This window comes from Sinohyriopsis cumingii, chromosome 10 (assembly GCF_028554795.1).
Source record: "Sinohyriopsis cumingii isolate HCF-2022 chromosome 10, ASM2855479v2, whole genome shotgun sequence".
Lineage (NCBI taxonomy): Eukaryota > Metazoa > Mollusca > Bivalvia > Unionida > Unionidae > Sinohyriopsis > Sinohyriopsis cumingii.
The window spans coordinates 56278832-56303705 of record NC_142970.1 but is presented as its reverse complement, the minus strand read 5'-3'; the positions used below and the strand labels follow the sequence as shown (position 1 = coordinate 56303705).

The following is a 24874-nucleotide window of genomic DNA, read 5'->3' as shown; positions in this document are numbered from 1 at the left end:
AAGAGCAACTGTTGCAATTTTTGGGTATGGCTGAATATTATCGAAACTTCTGCTCAGTTATTTTCATAATTGCTGAACCCCTGACAAATTTGTTGAGTAAGAAAATCCAAGTTTCAGTTTCTGATAAATGTCACGTTGTTGTTGTTGTTGTTATTGTTGTTGTTGTTGTAGGGTCCAACGCCATTTTTAGCACACGATAGGCCAGTATTAATGGTGGAGGAAGAACCCGGGAAATCCCCAGAAAGAACCACCGACCCTCGAGAAGCTATTGGCAAGCTTTCTCACATATCCACATTGGTCGAATCCGAGACTCGAACCCACACAGACAGAGGTGATATGGCAGTGATCCGTAACGGAGAGCGCTTTAGACCACTCGGCCACTCGGGGCCCCTGATAAATGTCACGAATGTCTTGACAAATTAAAGGCAATACATAAAGGTGCATAAGTTTTTCAATCAATTATTTAAGATGATTGTTGATGCAAATGATCTATAAGTTGGTGGAGTATGGATTCAAGAAGATAAAAATGGCGTGGGTCATCCAGTGTGCTATTTTTCCATAAAACGAATAAACAAGGACTACACAAATTATTCCACTACTGAGAAGGAATGTTTGGCTTCGTAACAGTTTCTAGTAGTTCAGCTTGTTCTCCTCTGGTTTGTATTAATTAATAACATGAAAAACAAAAGATCAGAGATTTATGAGGTGGAGTTTCATGCTCAGCTACTACAACATCGATGTTAGATACGTCAAAAGGAAAGATAATATTATTGTAGTTGCACTCTAGAGTGTGTAGAAGTCCTATAATGCTTTCGTGTGTGTATATTTTGCGTAATTAAGCTTAGTGTCATTTATAAGACATATCGTTATGTAATTAGAATTAAAATAGCATACTATACATATTTGACAAGTATGTAAAATAAAGCTTTATGTTCTAAATCTGTCTTTTTCTTTGTGAGGGGAGGTGTTATGTATATTTAATTTACATTGTGTGCTTTTCTTTTGTCCATAGTTCTAAGTTGTAAACAAAATATTTACATAGGTAACTTTTATATATGATTGAAAGTTGTAAATAAATTGTTTACGTAGCAAATCTTCAGGGTTAGTCTTGTTTGCACTTAGACTCGGTTTTATTGTTGGAAATCTTCACATTCTGTCTCGATGTAGGTTAAGCGAAAATGCATGTAAATAGGAATTTGATACAGAAATTATTCGCTCCTGTTCTATATGAGTCTATAAGAATGCATGATTAGAGTTTGCAGTTGTGTTAACACCAGATATAATTCGAGTGCAACTTTTTATTTAAAATATTCATTGAGATTACTAAAGTTTTTCGGACTAATACACACTACTTTTGAATTATTGTGAACTCATTCAAAATACATTCTGGATTGCATCATTATGTTATATCAGGAATTTATTAAAGACATTCTATTGTTTTGGATGCGTGGTAGGACATATATTTAGAATTTCATTCACAATACTATAAGTGTCCCTTAAGTTTTCACTTGTATTGTAGAGAAATAAATTAGTTGTTGATTGTACCTAAAATTGTTGGTTTCATTATCTGTGTTTTACATAATTTAAGACCTGTAGTTGAAACACTATTTATTAGTGCTAGAAGAATAAGCTATCATATTCCTCTTTGACCCCTGTGGCAAGTATCATGTTCCTGTCTTTTAGCGTAATAATGGTTGCCATGTTGAGCAAATGTAATGGGCAGTTTCAAATATCTCACTCTTCATTATGAAAGTTGGTGGGCTTCTTTCGAACTTTGCTATTAATGCATACAGCTCTGTGATGGAGAAGGAAAAAAACACCCAACAAAAACAGGAAAATTATTCAAAGGGTCTTTCTCGATGCTTGCGACTTAAATGTTTCAACTATGCATTCAAAATTAAAGGATACAATAACAATACCTACTTAGTCTATATGGAGGCGTTCTACAGATGTTACGATCTTACACTTATAAATCATACACCAATCTGTATACTCCATAACTGATATTACACCTATAAATCATAACCCAATCTGTATACTCTATAACTGTAATTGCAACTATATATCATACACCAATCAGTATACACTATAACTGAAATTACACCGATAAATCATACACAAATCAGTATATACTATATATGTAATTACACCTAGAAATCATACACCAATCAGTATACTCTATAACTGAAATTACACTTCACTTATAAATCATACACCAATCTCTATACTCTATAACTGAAATTACACCGATAAATCATACACCAATCTGTATACTCTATAACTGAAATTACATCTATAAAACATACACCAATCTCTATACTCTGTAACTGAAATTACACCGATAAATCATACACCAATCTGTATACTCTATAACTGAAATTACATCTATAAAACATACACCATTCTGTATATTCTATAATTGAAATTACACCGATAAATCATAACCCAATCTGTATACTCTATAACTGAAATTACATCTATAAAACATACACCATTCTGTATATTCTATAATTGATATTACACCTATAAATTATAACCCAATCTGTATACTCTATAACTGTAATTGCAACTATATATCATACACCAATCAGTATACACTATAACTGAAATTACACCGATAAATCATACACAAATCAGTATATACTATATATGTAATTACACCTAGAAATCATACACCAATCAGTATACTCTATAACTGAAATTACACTTCACTTATAAATCATACACCAATCTCTATACTCTATAACTGAAATTACACCGATAAATCATACACCAATCTGTATACTCTATAACTGAAATTACATCTATAAAACATACACCAATCTCTATACTCTGTAACTGAAATTACACCGATAAATCATACACCAATCTGTATACTCTATAACTGAAATTACATCTATAAAACATACACCATTCTGTATATTCTATAATTGAAATTACACCGATAAATCATACACCAATCTGTATACTTTATAACTGAAATTGCACTGATAAATCATACACCAATCTGTATACACTATAACTGAAATTACATCTATAAATCATACACCAATCTGTATAATCTATAGCTGAAATTACACCGATAAATCATACACCAATCTGTATATTCCATAACTGAAATTACATAAATAAATCATACACCAACCTGTATACTCTATAACTGATATTACACCGATAAATCATAAACCAATCTCTATATTCTTTAACTGAAATTATACCTAAAAATCATACACCAATATGTATACTCTATAACTGAAATTACCCATATAAATCATACATCAATCTGTATATTCTATAACTGAAATTACATCTATAAATCATACACCAATCTGTATAATCTATAACTGAAATTAGACCGATAAATCATACACCAATCTGCGTACTCTTTAACTGAAATTACATATATAAACCATACACCACACTGTATATTCTATAACTGAAATTACACCGATAAATCATACACCAATCTCTATACTCCATAATTGAAATTATATCTGAAAATCATACACGAATCAGTATACTCTATAACTGAAATTACACTGACAAATCATACTCCAATCTCTATATTCTATAACTGAAATTATACCTAAAAATCATATATCAATATGTATACTCTATAACTAAAATTACACCTATAAATCATCCACCAATCAGTATACTCTATAACTGGAATTACATATATAAATCATACACCAATCTGTATACTCTAGAACTGAAATTACACCGATAAATCATAAACCAATCTCTATTCTCTATAACTGAAATTATACCTGAAAATCATACACCAATCAGTATACTCTATAATTGAAATCACACCGATAAATCATACACCAATCTGTATACGCTATAACTGAAATTACATCTATAAATCATACACCAATCAGTATACTCTATAAATGAAATTTAACCTAGAAATCATACACTAATATGTATACTCTATAACTGAAATTACACCTGTAAAGCATACACCAATATGTATACTCTATAACTGTAATTACAACTATAAATCATACACCTACTGTATATTCTATAACCCGAATTACACATATAAATCATACACCAATCACTATACTCCCTAACAAAAACTACACCTATAAATCATACACCAATATGTAAACTCAATAACTGAAATTACATCTATAAACCACACACCAATCTGTATACTCTATAACTGAAATTACAGGTATAAATCATACACCAATCAGTATACTCTATAGCTCAAATTACACCTATAAATCAAACACCAATATGTATACTCCAACTGAAATTACACCAATAAATCATACACCAATTAGTATACACTATAACTGAAATTACACTGATAAATCATACTCCAATCTCTATATTCTATAACTGAAATTATACCTAAAAATCATATATCAATATGTATACTCTATAACTAAAATTACACCTATAAATCATCCACCAATCAGTATACTCTAGAACTGAAATTACACTTATAAAACATACACCAATATGTATACTCTATAATTGAAATTACACCTATAAATCATACACCAATCAGAATACTCTATAACTGAAATGACACCGATAAATCTTACCGCAATCTGTATACTCTATTAATTAAATTACACCTATGAATCATACATCAATCAGTATATTCTGTAACTGAAATTACACCTATAAATCATATACCAATATGTATACTCTGTAACTGAAATTACATCTATAAATCATGCACCAATCCGTATACTCAATAAATGAAATTACACCTATAAATCATACACCAATCCGTATACTCTATAACTGAAATTACACTTATAAAACAAACACCAATCAGAATACTCCATAACTGAAATTACACTTATAAATCATACACCAATATGTATACCGCTTCGGTAGCTTATTGGTCAGAGCGTCCGTCTCGGATGCGGGAGTTCGTTCCCCGACCAGGTCATACCAAAGACTTACAAAAATGATACTAACAGCTGCCTTGCTTGGTGCTCAGCATTAAGAGGTTAGTGTTAGGACTGGTCGGCCTGGTGTCTGGATAATGTGGCTGGGTGGGACATCATGCTAAATGCATGCGGCATAATGCCCCTGTGCTAGATGTCACTATAAACTGTCACACTGCAGACATCGTAGCAATATGACTGAAAAATTGATAAAGCTACGTTAAAAATCCAAGTCACACACACACACACACACACACACACACACACAAGAGCACTTGGACCAAAACATGCACCCTGTGGAACACCAACACTACACACTGACAGGTGTCACATGTCTTGTTTGCATGCGTAAAGTTGAAATAGGTGTGGCATGCAGATATACAAATTTGACTAAAAATTGGCCTTAAAATATTGGGCCTGTCAGGAATCAGATCCTAATTAATAGTTACACCTATAAATAGTTCCGGTTCAGTAACCACGAATGCAGTTCTAGTTTATTTTTAGAACATTGTTTTCTCTCTCAATTTGGTGGTGATAGAAGAGTTAGATTTATGTATTTTTGGTAGGATTTAAAGGTAATTGTTTATTCTTGAGAATATGTGCTCTTTGTGTGGTTTACCGTGTGTATTTCGGCGACAGTGCACAGTGAGTAATAAGGCCTTGGTGATGATCCGGAAGTGAAATCTGTATTTTGTTTACATGCTGCTCTGTTTACAGTCCAGCCTCTCAACAAAATGCAGGCGAACCTTTGACAAGAACCTCACCGTGAAGTCATCTTTGAAGGTATTTTAGATTAACATATGATTAGCATTGATTGTCACAAAGTGGAAAGATAGTACTGAGAAACAAATGAAGATAATATATAGTAAAATTAATTGTGTTCTATGTCCGTCTGTAACAGTGTTAGAAGGCAACGTCAACACGGAACTTTGTAATAACGTACATTCTGCAGCGAAACATCAGTCAAAATATTAGAATTCAGCAAAACATTTCTTGCTACCAAAACCCCGAGTGCCATATAATTAAGATTCAGCTTACCGCATTAGCATAATCATATCATCGTCGTCGTCGACTTCATCATTATCATTGTCATAGTTGTCTTGTAACTGTTTTCTTCGTCATCACCGTTACTATAATATCCTCATTTTCTTCTTCTATCACAAAGAGAGGTGTAGAATATAAACGACTCACCCATATAATTTTCAGTGCTGTTTGTAATTATTTCTATTGTCCTATTCACGTCACAAGGTCCAAAAGTTGTATTGATACTCCATGCATTTTTTCTGGTGTTTTGAGCAATAACATCCAAGCTTTTGACTACATTGGTGTCATGTTTTACTCCACCTCTACACACTATACCACAGGCGATGCTTCCATTGCTGGAATAATAATAATAATAATAATAATAATAATAATAATAATAATAATAATAACAACAACAACAACAACAATAATAATAATAATAATAATAATAATAATAATAATAATAATAATAATAATAATAATGTTGTATGCAGAATGAAAATATATTGATATTTGTATCATAGTTTGTTCCTATAGTTCTTCTTTCCAAGATTGGGAATTAAAGCAGCATCAGTAGTAACAGTATTCAGAGTCAAACTAACAGTAGTAGTACTAGTAATGGTAGTAGTACTAATAATGGTAGTAGTACTAGTAATGGTAGTAGTACTAGTAATGGTAGTAGTACTAGTAATGGTGGAAGTACTAGTAACGGTAGTAGTACTAGTAATGGTAGAAGTACTAGTAATGGTAGCACTGCTAGGAGTAGTAGTAGTAAATGTGTGTGTGTGATCTCAATTTTTAACGTAGCTTTAACATTCTTATCGATACGATGTATGCAGTGTGGCGCTTTATAGTGATATCTAGCACGGGGGCATCATGCCGCAGACATGCGGAATGATGTCCCACCCAGTCACAATATCCTGACACCAGGTCGGCCTGTCCTAACACTAATTTCTTAATGCTGAGCTCCACGCGAGGAAGATGCAAACCATTTTTTAAAGTCTTTTGTTTGACTCGACCGGGGTTCGAAATCGCGAACTCCCGCATCCGAAGAGGATGCTCTAACCACTTAGATCACAGGAACGGTGACTAGTAATAGTAGAAGTACTAATAGTAGTAGATGTACTCATTTTAGTAGTAGTCAAACTAGCACTATTAGTAACAATCGAACTTGTAATAGTTGCAGTAGTGGTGGTAGTGGTAATTGAGGCAATAGTGAATGATTATGAAACGGCAGCAAACGTAGTATCGACAACATTTCAATTCTAAACCTGAAGTGATAACACAAATGTATTATGGAATTTCTCATGACACAAGTAATGCCACTCTAATTGTATACATTTACATGTGTAATCTTTATAAGATTGCTTATTTTATACACATATATCAACGAGGACATCGTCACGTTATATCTAAATTGAAGGATACAAATTTGCATAGGTGTGTTGAATCTGGGACAGAAGATAATACAATGTGTGGTTGAGGTTCTGTGTGGACCCTATTTATACATTTTCTTTTCCACACAGGGAAATATATTGGATCATGCTACTTAATGCACAGTTTAGAACAACTAAAGAAGAGAAATCCGATGTCAAAGTAAATTTAAGCTTGTATTCATTATATTATAATATGAGTTTAGATACAAAATATATGAAAAATCTCTGTTGTTTTGTATCGTATTGTTATTTTATGTATAATGACATACACTACCTGAAATTTGAAACGTGGATCTCAGTAAATACAGTGCCGTTGAAAATGTTTTCCATTAGCTGCAAAAAAAAAATGCATAAAATATTCACAAATAAATCAATGTCCTCCAAAACATAAATATCATCAAATACAGTAAAATTATTAAGGATAATAATATGCATTGTCATTAGAAATAAAGTCCTAGAATTCAGTAAATGTTTTCGAAATGCGATATATATGTGTGTGTGTGTGTGTGAGTGTGTGTGTGTGTGTGAGAGAGAGAGAGAGAGAGAGAGAGAGAGATACACACACAGAGAGACAGAGAGAGAGTCTTCTTCAAAGTACAGGGTTTGAAATACTTAATATATCCGTAATTATACCGACAGATGCGCATTTCCATCAAAGACTATCCATTTACTTTTCTTTGTAATATGTACACAGTAAATAAAACGAATGTCTGATCCTCACGGGGTATCTACTTCATCGACCTCTACAATATGTACACAGTAAATAAAACGAATTTCTTACCCTGACGGGGTATCTACGTCATCGACCTCTACAATATGTACACATTAAATAAAACGAATTTCTGATCCTGACAGGGTATCTACGTCATCGACCTCTACAATATGTACACAGTAAATAAAATGAATTTCTTATCCTGACTGGGTATCTACGTCATCGACCTCTATAATACGTACACAGTAAATAAAACGAATTTCTGATCTTGACGGGGTATCTACGTCATCGACCTCTATAATATGTACACAGTAAATAAAACGAATGTTCCTGACGGGGTATCTACGTTATCGATCTCTACAATATGTACACAGTAAATAAAACGACTTTCTTTATCTGACGGGGTATCTACGTCATCGACCTCTACATTATAAACTTAGTAAATAAAATATCTGAGCCATGGGTATAATATTTTTAAAAACCAGAACGGGTGATCTGTCAGCGCCCTCGCAGTATAAAAATAGTAGCAAAGTGAGACATGGGTACAAAAATTTATTAGAGTATAAAACGTGAGACATGATTTTTTTAAAATTATATATAAATATTCTAAAACACGAGACATGGGTAAAGATTTATATAAATAGTATTAAACATAAGACATGAGTAACATTTTATATAAATAGTATAAAACATGAGACATAGGGTTACATTTCTTAGTCGGATATGTTAGCTACGTCAATGCCTCAACAAAAGACTCATTCAAGATATAAATATTGTCAAGACCAATCTTGAAGAAACTAAACTGTCAAAAGCAGAAAACACAAGAGAAAAGCATGTAGTTTTTGCGTCTTATTTAGATGCATACAGATTTCGTTTTCTTCAGCACAGTCTTGATCAATAGGAAATTTTTAGATTACCTGTTTCTCCAACTCGTCTTTTAACTTGTCTTTTTGGTTACTGGTTGTAATATTTTCGAAGTCACCCCTCAGTATGAAAACAAATGTGAATTCGTACACAGCTGAAGAGATAAATGAAGAGTTACGGTTTGGTTTCGTTCAGGCCTTACTTGAGAGTTCATACAATCTAATAACGTGACTTACTTGACAGTTCATAGAATTCAAATAACGGGACTTACTTGACAGTTCATAGAATTCAAATAACGGGACTTAGCCTACTTGTCAGTTTATCCAATCCAATAACGGGATATACTTGACGGTTTCATACAATCCAGTAACGGGACTTACTTGACGGTTCATACAATCCAATAACGGGACTTACTTGACGGTTCATACAATACAATTACGGGACTTGCTTGATAGTTCATACAATCCAACAACGTGACTTACTTGACGGTTCATACAATATAATAACGGGATATACTTGACAGTTCATACAATACAATAACGAGTCTTACTTGACAGTTCATACAAACCAATAACGGGACTTACTTGATAGTTCAGAATCCAATAACGGGACTTCCTCGACAGTTCATACAATTCAATGACGGGACTTATTTGACAGTTCATACAATACAATGACTAGTCTTATTGACAGTTCATACAATCCAATAACGGGACTTACTTGATAGTTCATACAATCGAATAATGTGACTTACTTGACAGTTCATACACTCCAATAAAGTGACTTTTTTGACAAATAGATGGTACAAATGAGGTCCATTGGAACGCTTACAATGCTTGAGTCACTTTGGTTGTCTCCCCCTGTGTTCACATTAAGGATTCCAACCCATAGGCCATTTGCACAGCTTGGTAAGGCTTAGATCCGCCAGTAACTCTTAGTGGCTTCGTTAGAGAAATGCTACAGTTTCGTGAATGGTTATTGGTTATTCAGAATATACTTAAAAATGCCACGTTAGGACAACTGTGTGCATATACATACCTATTCAGCAGGAGCATAAGTGTCTATCTGAATGTCACATAGATGGAGCTTGGCCTGGATGTTTTATTTATTTTCTTTCTTGTTTTCAATTCTGATTTGGTAATGTGGAGAAGGTGATATTTTAGGAATGTATTCCATTATTGCATCAGATTGTATTTTATTTTCTAGGACATTTATGATGAACTTAGCTCAAATGCTGACAAATAAAATAGCTGAGTTAACTGCGGTAACATTACACTAGACCTGTTTCAGGTTGTTTGTTTGTAAAGTTAGCAAGATCAATGCCATGTACAATCCATGGGTGAGATTAGCAAGGAAGGATTAACTAATACTATCGGAGTTGTATATTTAACCAAAACTGTTTGCGTTAGTGGGGAGCTTTGTCAAATGCTCTGTAACAGAGAGAGAGAGAGAGAGAGAGAGAGAGAGAGAGAGAGCGCAAATCAGTTTGCTTCTGTTATTGGTGAATATGGTCATATATTCATACATACACGTTTTAACCATTTAAACACAATAGCGATTGCATTTACCTAATGGTTTGAACGTAGGGTATATGATTGTTTTGCCTACGGTGGTTGTCGTTTGCAGTTTTGTTGGCGAAGAACTAGTAGGCGAGGTCACTGATTTCGTCGACTCAACTGATGAGAATGCTGACATTTGAGATGTCGGAGAAAATGGAGTCATTGGTTTTGGTCTGACGGACAGAGAAACGTCTGGTTGTAATGTAGATGTTGGACGTGATGATACAATATATGTTGCAGATTGGGCATTAGTTGGCAGAAAGTGTACTGATGTGTCACAAGAGTCTATAGTACATGTAGATTTGTTTCCCAGCAAGTCAGTCGTGGTATGTGGTATCGAGGAATACAGCGACTCTAATAAATGTCTGGAGAAAGAAACATTTTGTGTACTTAAAAACATCGGGGAGTATGATAGCTGATCAATCCAGGATTGGGACGATTCTTCTGATGAAATGGAAAAAGAAGCTTCCAATGTAAACGACGATGTAGAGTTGTGGGAGTTGGATATTATGGTCGCGGTATATGGTATCGAGGAATACTCTGACCCCATTAAATTTGACGATGTAGAATAGTCGGAGTTGGATAATATGGTCGCGGTATATGGTATCGATGAATACTCTGACCCCATTAAATTTGACAATGTAGAGTTGTCGGAGTTGGATAATATGGTCGCGGTATATGGCATCGAGGAATACTCTGACCCCATTAAATTTGACGATGTAGAATTGTCGGAGTTGGATAATATGGTCGCAGTATATGGTATCGAGGAATACTCTGACCCCATTAAATTTGACGATGTAGAGTTGTCGGAGTTGGATAATATGGTCGCGGTATATGGTATCGAGGAATACTCTGACCCCATTAAATTTGACAATGTAGAGTTGTGGGAGTTGGATAATATGGTCGCGGTATGAGGTATCGAGGAATACTCTGACCCCATTAAATTTGACGATGTAGAATTGTCGGAGTTGGATAATATGGTCGTGGTATATGGTATCGAGAAATACTCCGACCCCATTAAATTTGACAATGTAGAGTTGTCGGAGTTGGATAATATGGTCGCGGTATGAGGTATCGAGAAATACTCTGACCCCATTAAATTTGACGATGTAGAATTGTCGGAGTTGGATAATATGGTCGTGGTATATGGTATCGAGAAATACTCCGACCCCATTAAATTTGACAATGTAGAGTTGTCGGAGTTGGATAATATGGTCGCGGTATGAGGTATCGAGGAATACTCTGACCCCATTAAATATGACGATGTAGAATTGTCGGAGTTGGATAATATGGTCGCAGTATATGGTATCGAGGAATACTCCGACCCCATTAAATTTAACGATGTAGAGTTGTCGGAGTTGGATAATATGGTCGCGGTATGAGGTATCGAGGAATACTCTGACCCCATTAAATTTGACGATGTAGAATTGTCGGAGTTGGATAACACGCTCGCGATATATGGTATCGATGAATGCTCTAAACCCATTAAATTTGATAATGTAGAGTTGTCGGAGTTGGATAATACGGTCGCGATATATGGTATCGATGAATGCTCTAATCCCATTAAATTTGACGATGTAGAACTGTCAAAGTTGAATAATGCGGTCTCGGTATGTGGTATCGAGGAATCATCTGACCCCATTAAATTGGTGAAGGAAGAATGTTCTTGTGTACTTAACACCACAGATAAGTACGATAGTTCATCAGTCCAGGATTGAGACGATTTTTCTGACGAAATGGAAAAAGAAGTTTCCAGTAAAAATAATGATGTAGAATTGTCGGAGTCGGATAATATGGTCGTGGTATATGGTATCGAGGAATAATCTGACCCCATTAAATTTGACGATGTAGAGTTGTCGGAGTTGGATAATATGGTCGCCGTATATGGGACTGAGGAATACTCTGAACTAATTAAATTGCTGAAGGAAGAAGGTTCTTGGGTACTTAATACTATGGATGAGTACGATAGTTCATCAGTCCAGAATTGAGAAGATTCTTCTGACGAAATGGAAAAAGTAGCTTCAAGTAAAAATGACGATGTGAAATTGTCAGAGATTAATGATGTATTCAACAGGTTGTCGGTTATATTTGTAATCGTTGTTGGGGTGCCGGTTGTCGTTGCATCTGTCGTAAGGTTGCTGTAAATGACGTTCACGCAGACGAGGAATAGAACTAAGACAACTGCATCTGTAATTCAAGTAACAAACACCGCATTAGATACATTGAAGAAAATCAAAATATTTCTGGGCATTTTCTTATGTCTACACAATTTTAAAGTCTTTGGCTATTTTGGTCATCATTCTGTACCTATCTGTTATTATGCTATGAATATAGAGCGTTCATATATTAAAGGGAGCTATCCCGAATATTGATAGTTAATATGTTAAAGGGAAATGTCCCGAATATAGACACATATGATGAAAGATATTGCACACAAAAAAAATCTTACTTTATATGTTTTCCAAGATTTGTGTATGATTTTACATCTCCTTGGAGAGAATGATAGGAGAGCAAGTATTTAATTTGTTTTGTTTATTTGAGTGTTTAAGCAAGTTTATAAATTAAGGCTGCGAAGCACACTCAATAAAAATATCACTCGGCCACTTCCGTGAAGTCAAGAAATAGTTTCGGATGTGGTTGTACAATGAGATGGGGTTTGGTGAGTCATATTGCGGAGTGCACCAATGATGTTGTCTCCTTAAGCGGCCATATGTGCCATGGGAGCAAAGGTAATTCCGAATACAGTTCTCAATGTAGGCGAATTACATCTGAGATTTCTTTCTTGACTTGATGAAAAAGGCAGACCATATTCCGATCGTGGAACAGCTGTCTCGCTTGCGATAAGCGCCGTGATTGTTGATTTATAATATACTGCATTAAACATCGTGAACACAAATATTGTTTACGCCATAAAACTCGCTACCCTTATAAGTAATGAAACATTGCTCCTCATTGCGAAACGGAATGACTAGACATACCTTTTGCTTGATACGCCATATTTCGCTTGCTCTGACTGTATTTACCTGCAAAAACAACCAAAATACATGTAGGGAGAATGCAACTAAAATACATGTAGACATATACCGAAAAGGAGAATACAGCTAAAATACATGTAGAAATATACCGAAAAGGAAAATGCAACTAAAATACATGTAGACATATACCCAAAAGGAGAAAGAAATTAAAATACATGTAGACTTTCACCGAAAAGGAAAATGCAACTAAAATACATGTCGACATATACCGAAAAGGAGATACAAGTAAAATACATGTCGACATATACCGAAAAAGAGATACAACTAAACTACATGTGTACATATACCAAAAAGGAGAATGCAACTAAAATACATGTAGACATATACCGAAAAGGAGATACAACTAAAATACATGTCGACATATACCGAAAAAGAGATGCAACTAAAATACATGTGTACATATACCAAAAAGGAGAATGCAACTAAAATACATGTAGACATATACCGAAAAGGAGAATACCACTATAATACATGTAGACATATACCGAAAAGGAAAATGCAACTAAAATACATGTAGACATATACCGAAAAGGAGATACAACTAAAATACATGTCGACATATACCGAAAAGGAGAATTCAACAAAAATACATGCAGACATATACCGAAAAAGAGATACAACTAAACTACATGTGTACATATACCAAAAAGGAAAATGCAACTAAAATACATGTAGACATATACCGAAAAGGAGAATACCACTATAATACATGTAGACATATACCGAAAAGGAAAATGCAACTAAAATACATGTAGACATATACCCAAAAGGAGAAAGAAATTAAAATACATGTAGACTTTCACCGAAAATAAAATGCAGCTAAACTACATGTAGACATATACCAAAAAGGAGATATAACTAAAATACATGCAGACATATACCGAAAAGGACAAGGCAACTAAAATACATGCAGACATATACCGAAAAGGAGAATGCACCTAAAATACATCTAGACATATACCGAAAAGGAGAATACCACTATAATACATGTAGACATATACCGAAAAGGAAAATGCAACTAAAATACATGCAGACATATACCGAAAAGGAGAATGCACCTAAAATACATACAGACATATACCAAAAAGGAGAATACAACTAAACTACATTTGGACATATACAAAAAAGGAGATACTAATAAAATACATACAGACATATACAGAAAAGGACAATGCAACTAAAATACACGTAGACACATACCGAAAGAGAGAAAAAACTACAATACACGTAGACATATACAGAAAAGGATATAAAACTATAATGCATGTAGACATATACCGAAAAGGAGATACAACTAAAATACACGCATACATATATCAAGAAGGAGATACAACTAAAATACATGTAGAAAAAGAGAATGCAACTAAAATACATGTTAACACATTCTGAAAAGGAGAATGCAACTAAAATACATGTAGACATATACCAAAAAGGAGAATACCATTAAAATACATGTAGACATATACCGAAAAGGAGAATACCACTAAAATACATGTAGATACATACCGAAAAGGAGAATACCACTAGAATACACGTAGACACATACCGAAAAGAAGAATACCTCTAGAATACATGTATACACATACCGAAAAGGAGAATACCACTAGAATACATGAAGACACATACCGAAAAGGAGAATACCACTAGAATACATGTATACGAATACCGAAAAGTAGAATGCAACTAAAATACATGTAGACATATAATGAAAAAGAGAATGCAGCTAAAATATATGCAGATATATACCAAAAAGGAAATACAACTAAAATACATGTATACACATACCGAAAAGGAGAATACCACTAGAATACATGAAGACACATACCGAAAAGAAGAATACCTCTAGAATACATGTATACACATACCGAAAAGGAGAATACCACTAGAATACATGTATACGAATACCGAAAAGTAGAATGCAACTAAAATACATGTAGACATATAATGAAAAAGAGAATGCAGCTAAAATATATGCAGATATATACCAAAAAGGAAATACAACTAAAATACATGTAGATATATACAAAAAAGGAGATACAAATAAAATATATACAGACATATACCGAAAAGAAAATGCAACTAAAATGCATGTAGATATATACAAAAAAGGAGATACAAAATAAATATATACAGACATATACAGAAAAGGAGCATGCAACTAAAATACACGCAGACATATACCTAACGAGAGAAAAACTACAATACACGTATACATATACCGAAAAGGATATAAAACTGTAATGCATGTAGACATATACCGAAAAGGAGATACAACTAAAATACACGCAGACATATACCAAGAAGGAGATACAACTAAAATACATGTAGAAAAGGAGAATGCAATTAAATTAAATGTAGACGTATACCGAAAAGGAGATACAACTAAAATACAAGTAGACATATACCGAGAAGGAGATACAACTAAAATACATGTAGAAAAAGAGAATGCAACTAAAATACATGTTAACACATTCTGAAAAGGAGAATGCAACTAAAATACATGTAGACATATAATGAAAAAGAGAATCCAGCTAAAATATATGCAGATATATACCAAAAAGGAAATACAACTAAAGTGCATGTAGACATACACCGAAAAGGAGATACAACTAAAATATATGTAGAAAAGAAGAATGCAACTAAACTATCTGTAGACATGTACCGAAAAGGAGATACAACTAAAATACATGTTGACATATACCTAAAAAAGAGAATGCAACTAAAATACATGTAAACATATACCGAAAAGGAGAATGGAACTGAAATACATGTTGACATATACCGAAAAGGAGATAAACTCACAGGGTCGTACATTTGTACCAACATATTCAATGCACATATTACAATTTTAGGATTTTGTTCTAATAAAACAGTAGAGAATCAAAGAAATAAAATATTTCAAAACCATGCAAGTTGTTGTCAGACTAATTTCTTGTTATGGAAAAGCTGAGTGCTATATTCTGCAACAGCAACTAACATCTGTAGAAATTGAAAAGGAAAAATATCCATCAAGATCTTCACCTGAATATTGGAGTTATTTTTTTTTAAATCTAATGCTCATCATGATTTCAATGCCAAACTTTTTGTACCGTTTCTACAATCTATGATATCAGTTCCCTTTCTGCATTGTATGATATCAGTACCCTTTCTGCACTGTATGATATCAGTACCCCTTTTACATTGTATGGATCAGTACCCTTTCTACAATCTATGATATCAGTACCCATTTAATAATGTATGATATCAGTACCCTTTCTACAATCTATGATATCAGTACCCATTTAATAATGTATGATATCAGTACCTTTTCTACAATGTATGATATCAGTACCCTTTCTACAATCGATGATATCAGTACCCTTTCTACAACCTATGATATCAGTACCTCTTTTACATTGTATGATATCAGTACCCTTTCTGCACTGTATGATACCAGTACCCCTTTTACACTGTATGATATCAGTACCCTTTCTACAATATATGATATCAATACCCATTTAATAATGTATGATATCAGTACCCTTTCTACAATGTATGATATCAGTACCCTTTCTACAATCGATGATATCAGTACCCTTTCTACAACGTATGATATCAGTACCCGTTTTACACTGTATGATATCAGTACCCTTTCTGCACTGTATGATACCAGTACCCCTTTTACACTGTATGATATCAGTACCCTTCCTACAATCTATGATATCAGTACCCATTTAATAATGTATGATATCAGTACCTTTTCTACAATGTATGATTTCAGTACCTTTTGTACAAGGTATGATACCAGTACCCTTCTTACAATGTATGATATCAGTACCCTTTCTACAATGTATGATATCAGTACCCCTTTCTACAATGCATGATATCAGTATCCCTTTCTACAATGCATGATATCAGTATCCCTTTCTACAATGCATGATATCAGTACCCCTTTTACAATGTGTGATATCAATACCCCATTTACAAAGTATGATATCAGTACCCTTCCTAAAATATGATATCAGTACCTCTTTTACAGTGTATGATATCAATACCCCTTTCTACAATGTATGATATCAGTACCCATTCTACAATGTATGATATCAGCACCCCTTTCTACAATGTATGATATCAGTACCCTTTTTACAATGTATGATATCAGTACCCTTTCTACAATGTATGATATCAGTACCCTTTCTACAGTGTATCATACCATTGATATCGGGATCGTTAGTCAGTGAAATACATAACATACCGATTGTTGCCTTCGCTTCGATTGTTGAGACCGCTCCGATGGCCTAAGTGGTTAAAGCGTCCGCCTCGGATGCGGGAGGTCGCGGGTTCGAACCGCGACCGAGTCATATAAATGACTTATAAGCGGCTCTAAGTTGAATTAACTTAGAAAGGAACTTGGACTCTAGACCAAAATACTTAGGTCCAATTAACATATTTTTGTGACTTAAATACATCGGTTTTTGAAACCAGCACATTGGGATAATCACCTGCAAGAACCATGTTAAAATACAATCTTACCTAAGTATGGTTAAAATGTTACAAAATATTGATGGAAAAATAAGTGTATTTTTCCATTAGATGTTTTGGAGACGATGTTAATAATTTTAGCAACTAAATCAATTAAGCTGTGTATTCATTGTAAGCAATTTATTTAAACGGCTTTAACGCTACCTGTGTCAAATTCATTTCGGTGTGTGTGTGTGTGTGAGAGAGAGAGAGAGAGAGAGAGAGAGAGAGAGAGAGAGAGAGAGAGAGAGACCATTTGGGCTTATATTGGACAGTACAAATTAATTATTTATTTTAATGAAAATTATCTAACTCCCTTGTCAGTAGATAAAGCGATCTATAAGAGGGGGCTGGTAGATCGAACTTGTGAGTGATCAAAGGTTTCTTTGAAATGTCGCTTTTATCAGGGGATATACGAATTGAGGTGTGATCGTAATGTCGACATATACGCTGATCACTTAAGGCTCCTTTATACCAGTACATATAATTCTGAGCACCAAAAATAAGCAGCACTTGAAATTTCGCCCCGAAAATGTATAACACCAGCTTATCTAATGTTGCTCAAAATATCAATTTACAAAGAATGATTTAGACGTAATTAGAAGACAAACACCTTACTTATGTGGGAATGTAGAATGCATTAGACGTAATTATAAGACAAACACCTGACTTATGTGGGAATGTAGAATGCATTAGACGTAGTAAGAAGACAAACACCTTATATGGGGATGTAGAATGCATTAGACGTAATTGGAAGACAAACACCTGACTTATATGGGAATGTAGAATGCATTAGACGTAATTATAAGACAAACACCTGACTTATATGGGAATGTAGAATGCATTAGACGTAATTAGAAGACAAACACCTGACTTACGTAGGAATGTTGAATGCCTTAGACGTAATTGGAAGACAAACACCTGACTTATGTGGGAATGTATAATGCAGTAGACGTAATTAGGAGACATACACCAAACTTATTTGGGAATATAGAATGCATTAGACGTAGTCAGAAGACAAACACCTGACTTACGTAGGAATGTTGAATGCAGTAGACGTAATTAGAAGACATACACCTGACTTATATGGGAATTTAGAATGCATTAGACGTAATTGGAAGACAAACATCTGACTTACGTAAGTAGTATATGGGGTCACCCTAGCGTCAAGGGGACTTACCATGCAAAAACAGTCGATGCACTCTGGCGTCAAGGGGAATTTAACATGGGAAATTTTAACATGGATGGAACTGTAGAGCGTCAAGGGGAATTGAACATGGAAATTGAACAGGACCGGTACTTTAACGTCAATGGGACTTTAACGTTAAAATATGGGGTTTGCACTTTGTCGTCAATGGAAATTGAACATGGGAATGTCACCTGGATGTCAATGGGAATTGAACTTTGGGTGACGTCATGAGGTTTATAGGGTCAAAACATTTTATAGGGATTTTAATGTATTTGTAAGGACAAAGGGTAGATAGGGACAAACATACAAATACACATTTAAACACACAGAAAAGACGACAGAAATGTTCTAAAACAAACCTCACAGAGAGAATAGAGGCTCAAAAAAGAAAAGTCTATTGTATGGGTTCAAAACATTTATTCAAGTATATACATGGGCTCTCTGGCCTGTGCTTTGGTCTAAGCACTAACCATTTAATACATAAACATTTCTACATCAAACAAACCTATTTACTAGTTATTTAGTTCTTGGCTCTAGTAAACCTGTTTACATTTAATGTTCATTTATAAGAAAAAGCTAACACAAAACAAGTAACATGCAATCAAATAGGACAAAGTTCATGTTTCTCTCTCTCTATTCGTCTCACACGTTGTTAAAAATCTGGTCCGCTAGCACTTGTGTCCCAGCGTAGATATTTCCCATCACTTAATCCGTTTCATTCATAAATCGGCTGTTATATCCATCGTGCTAGGTACACTTATCAGTAAGCAGATCAAGTGCAGTCATCGTCTTCTTCCCATGGAGGTACAATGTATACCATATGAATGGTTACTTTTCCTTCGTTGATGTCAAATTTTCCTCTCATCGACTGCACGTCTTCAATAGCCCTAAAAAGTTTGGACGAAGTTATTTCTGCAGGTGTGCTAAATCCGAGACATACAGGTGAGTTCAAACTGTCGCGATACATAGATAGGCTCAAACGACCTCGATCTTTGACTTGGCAATGACATTTGAGTTCCTCTAACAGTGAGTCAAGTAGGTCCGTAATGAAACCTGCTACTTCCTCGGCTGAAATGTCAGACGCGAAGTCTCTAAATTTCACCGTGTAGGTGTAAGTTGTTCTAAATTTTCTTGAGGTCGCTGTCTGAGTCATTTGGATGCTAAAATACTCCTGTAGGTCTACTGAAACCTTTCCCTTCTTGGACGCACTTTGCTGTGACGGTATGGTAGTGAAAGAGGTCAGTGATGTTTGTTCCTTCTCTTTTTTCATCTGCGTAGAGTGATTCATCTTTCTCGTTGCTTGTCCTCGCAATGAAGTGTCGTTCTTGGAAGTCGTCCCTTTTTATACTGGGTGATATCAGTATGTCCATAAGGTAAAGTTTTGTGGTCTGGAAGTTTCACTGGCTGCACGTAGTTTGTCATGGCGTTAGTGCATAAATAACTAAGATGTGTTACTGCATTGGTGATGTGATAGTGAGGCAAAGAATCACACCCGAGTTTCTCGTTGGACTTGAGTCTTACGCTCTATACTTGCTGTTTGAAGGGATTCATTTTTTCTCAATTGGTCTTAGTAGTGACAATGAACTGTTGGTCTTGGACGTTGTCCTTTTTTATATGCTGACCAATATTGATGTGACCGTACGGCAAAGTAAAGTGGTTGGGAAGTCGCACTCGCTTCTGGTACACGATTTGATAGACTTTTTCCAAGGGTCGACTGACGATGTGGTGAGTGGGTAAACGTACAATCTTGTTCGGCTGGTAGGTGGTCACTTTAAAGTTTGCATCCTCTCCAGACTGCAAGGCTTCTTTCAATACGCCAAAGTTGATCACACGACTGGTACGATAATTCAGAGTCAATCCTTTCACTTTACACTCTGTGTGCACTTCTCCTTGTGGGTCCCGGTATTCGTAGCCGTAATTTTTAGGACCGCCACTCGCGAAACTTAGAATCTTGTCGTCAGGATGTTCGTCTGTCCAGGCTCCTAAACGGTCTCCTTCGATGTTAGGGTGTTGCTGACCCGGTCGATCGATGTAGATGCAACTGTCCGTGTCAAAGTACAGGACGCGATCCCCTAACAGTTCTAAAGCTCTGTACAATTCTAAGCGAGCATGAGCTGTCACGTAAGCCGCAATGATGACATTTCCAAATGGGTCGGCTTGTACAAAGTCCAGATCTTCTTCGTAATTGACCAAGATCAAATCCTCGCGAACGACGTCCACGTGTTTGATGAATTTGGTTTTGTCGTGAATCATCTGGAAGTAGCGGGAAGGTTCTGTCAAATATTCCGTCTTGGGTAAACACGGTCGTTGTGCCATTTTTCCCCACAAGCAATTTAACATCACTTTGGCAAACGATCGCCTGCCTTCGTTTTTCTCTATGTGGTCTAAAGTGATGCCTTCTTGTTCGTAGTATTTCTCTTTGAATTTTATTTGGTCTTCGGGAGTGTGACACCAGGAAGGATAGCCGCTGGCTTCTTGCTTCAGTTTCAAAAAGGCATCCACGTAGTCTGCGAAAATGCCTTTCTGCGTGCGGTCACCCTTGTGGTATTGTTGTGTCTTGGGAAAGTGGCAAATTTCGTACACTTCTAACAGTTGGTATCCCATGTCCAGAGCTTTGAACAATTCTACGCTGACCCAGGTTCCCGTCAAGGCCCGTTCTTCCTGGGTGTGCTGACAAGGCTGATCTTGGTTGCACGTTTCGGCACAAGTACGGCACAAGGGAAACATCAGTTTGCCTTGACAATGGTGAGGTAAGACGGGATGGTGTAGGTTCGTGGGAGGCAAAACTTTGCACTTGATCAAGCCTTCGTATTGTCGAATAATTTTCAGGTCGATGTGTTCCGTCAGCAATCGCGGGTGCCTTGTAGGAAAGTGACAATATTTGCACACGTAGGGATACAGCAAACACACATCCAAGTATTTGATTTCTTCTCCTTTCTCTTCGTCGGCTTGGTACAGCAAACAGGTGGCATTGGTCCTTCCTCCGTACAAACTATCCCTCGGGTTCAGGGGGTCCATCAGCTTGTAACTTTCCACGACACGCTTAAACTCGGGATCGATTTTCAAACGGTGATCGTATTCGTGTTCCCACATTTCCACCACTTGGTATCCTTGCTGTTCTAACTTCAAGCGTCGCTGACAAGTATCCTGGTACAGGTCTTCCATGGTCCGTTGTAAAAACTGATTTTTAGTGTCACGGTCAGGGTAGCAGACGGGACATCCGTGAAATAAGCAACCGTTAAACTCATACACGATCTTGGGGTTTTTTAAGTCCCAGCCATCGACCGAATACGTTCCGATGGTCCTTTCGCCTCCTCCCTTGCGGGCATGCTGAATCCATTTGCCTTCCTTGTCGCACAAGTAATGTAACCAGCGTAGGGATTTGACCGAGTATTGACGCTTGACATAGTTGGTCGTTTGAGGACTGATGACAGCCACGGTCTTTTGAGGCATGAATCGTTGGCGGTACACTAAGGAACACGCTTTGGCAATGGTGCAAGCTTCTTTCAAAGGATCGACCCCTCCGTGTTCCATGAACAGTTCTCGAAATTTTCCACAGCAACGTCGTAAAATGTCCACGTCGGAACGACAATACTTTAACATTTCTTCCTGAAAGTCGAAGGGGTCAGAGGCATGAGCCTGGTACCAAGCGTAGAAATCTTCTGGTTGTTCGGTACGCATGTTGTCGGGGTCGTAATAGTGAGCCTCAGGCAAATGGGGTAGAACGGCATGTTGATTGGCTTCCGTATTGAAAAAGTGTGGAAAGTACCCTTTAGCCATTTCTGTCATTCCAAACGTTTTAGGCATTCGACTCAAAGGCATGGCCAAGTAACTCATCGAATCTTTAAACTGCACTTGTCCCACTTGCATGAAAATGATTTTGGCTCCGTTCAAAGTGACTTTAGGACGTTCGGTGCCATGTTCCGTATAGTATCTCAAAAGAAACTGTCCATCGTATCCGGAGAAATTGTGAGCCATCACTGTGGCATGGCGATGACAATCTCGGTAACGTTCGATGTCCTCTTTGCTCCATGTCTTGTCGATGGGGTCTAAGACCCATTTGGCAAAATCGTCTAGCGTCTTTGGTCCTCGAAAGATTTTTTCACGCCCTCCAGGAATTTTGCTGCAGTGAGGGCAATAACTGAAGATAGGTTCTTGAATACACTTCTCGCACGCTCGATGAGCCACGCAGAAATTAGGAATGTGAATGCCAGTCTCTTGCATGCATTCGAAATCGAAAAAGATGAAATTGCCTTTCTTCTTGTGACCGTCCTCTTTCTCTAGTGGGGGTTGGTATTTTTGCACGTAGCATTGGTGTTCCAAGTCCACGATGCGGTGACAAATGTGACATTTTTTTTTCCTGAACATACGTGTGCCTTGACACTATTGGTACGTATGCCTTGTCCACACGCGGGGCACAATCTCAGCAGTTGACAAGCGCATTTCTTCTGTGAACCTTGCGTCTTCAAATGTTGTTGGTAACAGGTAGGGCTGACAAACGTGCGCAGACAAGTTGAACAAGGCACTGGTTCTTCGCTCAGACAGGGTTGAGAGGCCAAACATCCTGAGCATTTCCATCCACAATGTTTGAGTTGCTCTCGATTATTATAACCATAGTCACATTTCTCACAATAATAAACATATCCCAGGAATCCAGTGATACTGGTAATGGTATCGAAATGTTCATCGTGATGATAAAGGTGAATGTATTTTCCGTCCTTAAAATCTTGGCCTCGAAACAACAGAGGCCCGCGCATTTCTTGAGGGTGCACTTTCAAGGTGTAGCGTGGAGCTAGGGCATCTTGCAATTTTTGCATCTCAGGAATGCCACAGGGTGTGTCTTTGGACAGTCCGGCTTGTTGTAACAGGAGTTCTGCTTCGTTTCGTTGTTTGGCTCGGTCGGATTGTTGAATAGTTTTCCAGGTTCTTTTCCATTCTACCGTGTCGTTCTTGTTGGCATAGGTTCGTCCCACCACGATGGCACGGGCTAAACACATCTGGTCATGAGGGTTGTTAATTCGGACGAGACTTGTTTTGGTGTTGCGAAGGTCGTCCACCAATAAGACCTTTTTGCGTCCTGTCCCTTGAGGAAGAGAGACGTGAGCCATTTTCAGTGTGGCTTTACCATCGGTGATGTCAAACTTGTCATTGGATTGTTGCACCTGTTGTATTTGTCCATGACTTTGGAAAGGGTCAGTTCTGCGGGTCTGCTAAACTCGATCCAAACAGGGGATTTCAAGCTGTCGTGTTGTATGGATAGTGTCAAGCGATCGTCTTCTTTGGGTTGACATTGTCGCTTGAGTGTGGTGAGCAAAGAATCCCACATCTCGGTGATGAACCCTTCTGCTTTCTCCAACGGTACGTCGGACTTGAAATCTTTAAACTTCACCGTGTAGGTGTAAGCCGTGGTTCTAAATTTTCTAGAGGAGCGCTTTTCCGTCTCTCGAATGTGATAGTACTTTTCAGGGTTGACTGGTGAACTTTGGTTTGGAGTAGACTCTCTCTCTGTCTGGTCGCAGACGTGGAAGGTGTTGGTTCAGGTTCGCTCATGTCTTTTATTTGAGCGAACACTTCTTTTCGTGTGTGAGGCGATACGTCACTTCGCTGCCTCTTACGTTCTTCTTCTCTCTCACTGAAATCGTG

The 24874-nt window shown here is 36.5% G+C and overlaps 1 protein-coding gene across 1 annotated transcript in view; it reads right to left on the bottom strand.

Moving 5' to 3' along the window:
* The window catches only part of LOC149790190 (uncharacterized), a 62686-nt gene that overhangs the window by 20073 nt on the left and 17739 nt on the right, over positions 1 to 24874 (bottom strand). Inside the window, exons 2-6 of the mRNA XM_089972178.1 lie at positions 13486 to 13530; positions 10517 to 12694; positions 9005 to 9105; positions 7650 to 7708; positions 6108 to 6295 (exon numbers count right to left, since the gene is read on the bottom strand). Of these exons, the coding sequence (XP_089828304.1) occupies positions 6108 to 6295; positions 7650 to 7708; positions 9005 to 9105; positions 10517 to 12694; positions 13486 to 13504 (2545 nt within the window). The 5' untranslated portion in view covers positions 13505 to 13530. The remainder of the gene's footprint in view (positions 1 to 6107; positions 6296 to 7649; positions 7709 to 9004; positions 9106 to 10516; positions 12695 to 13485; positions 13531 to 24874) is intronic.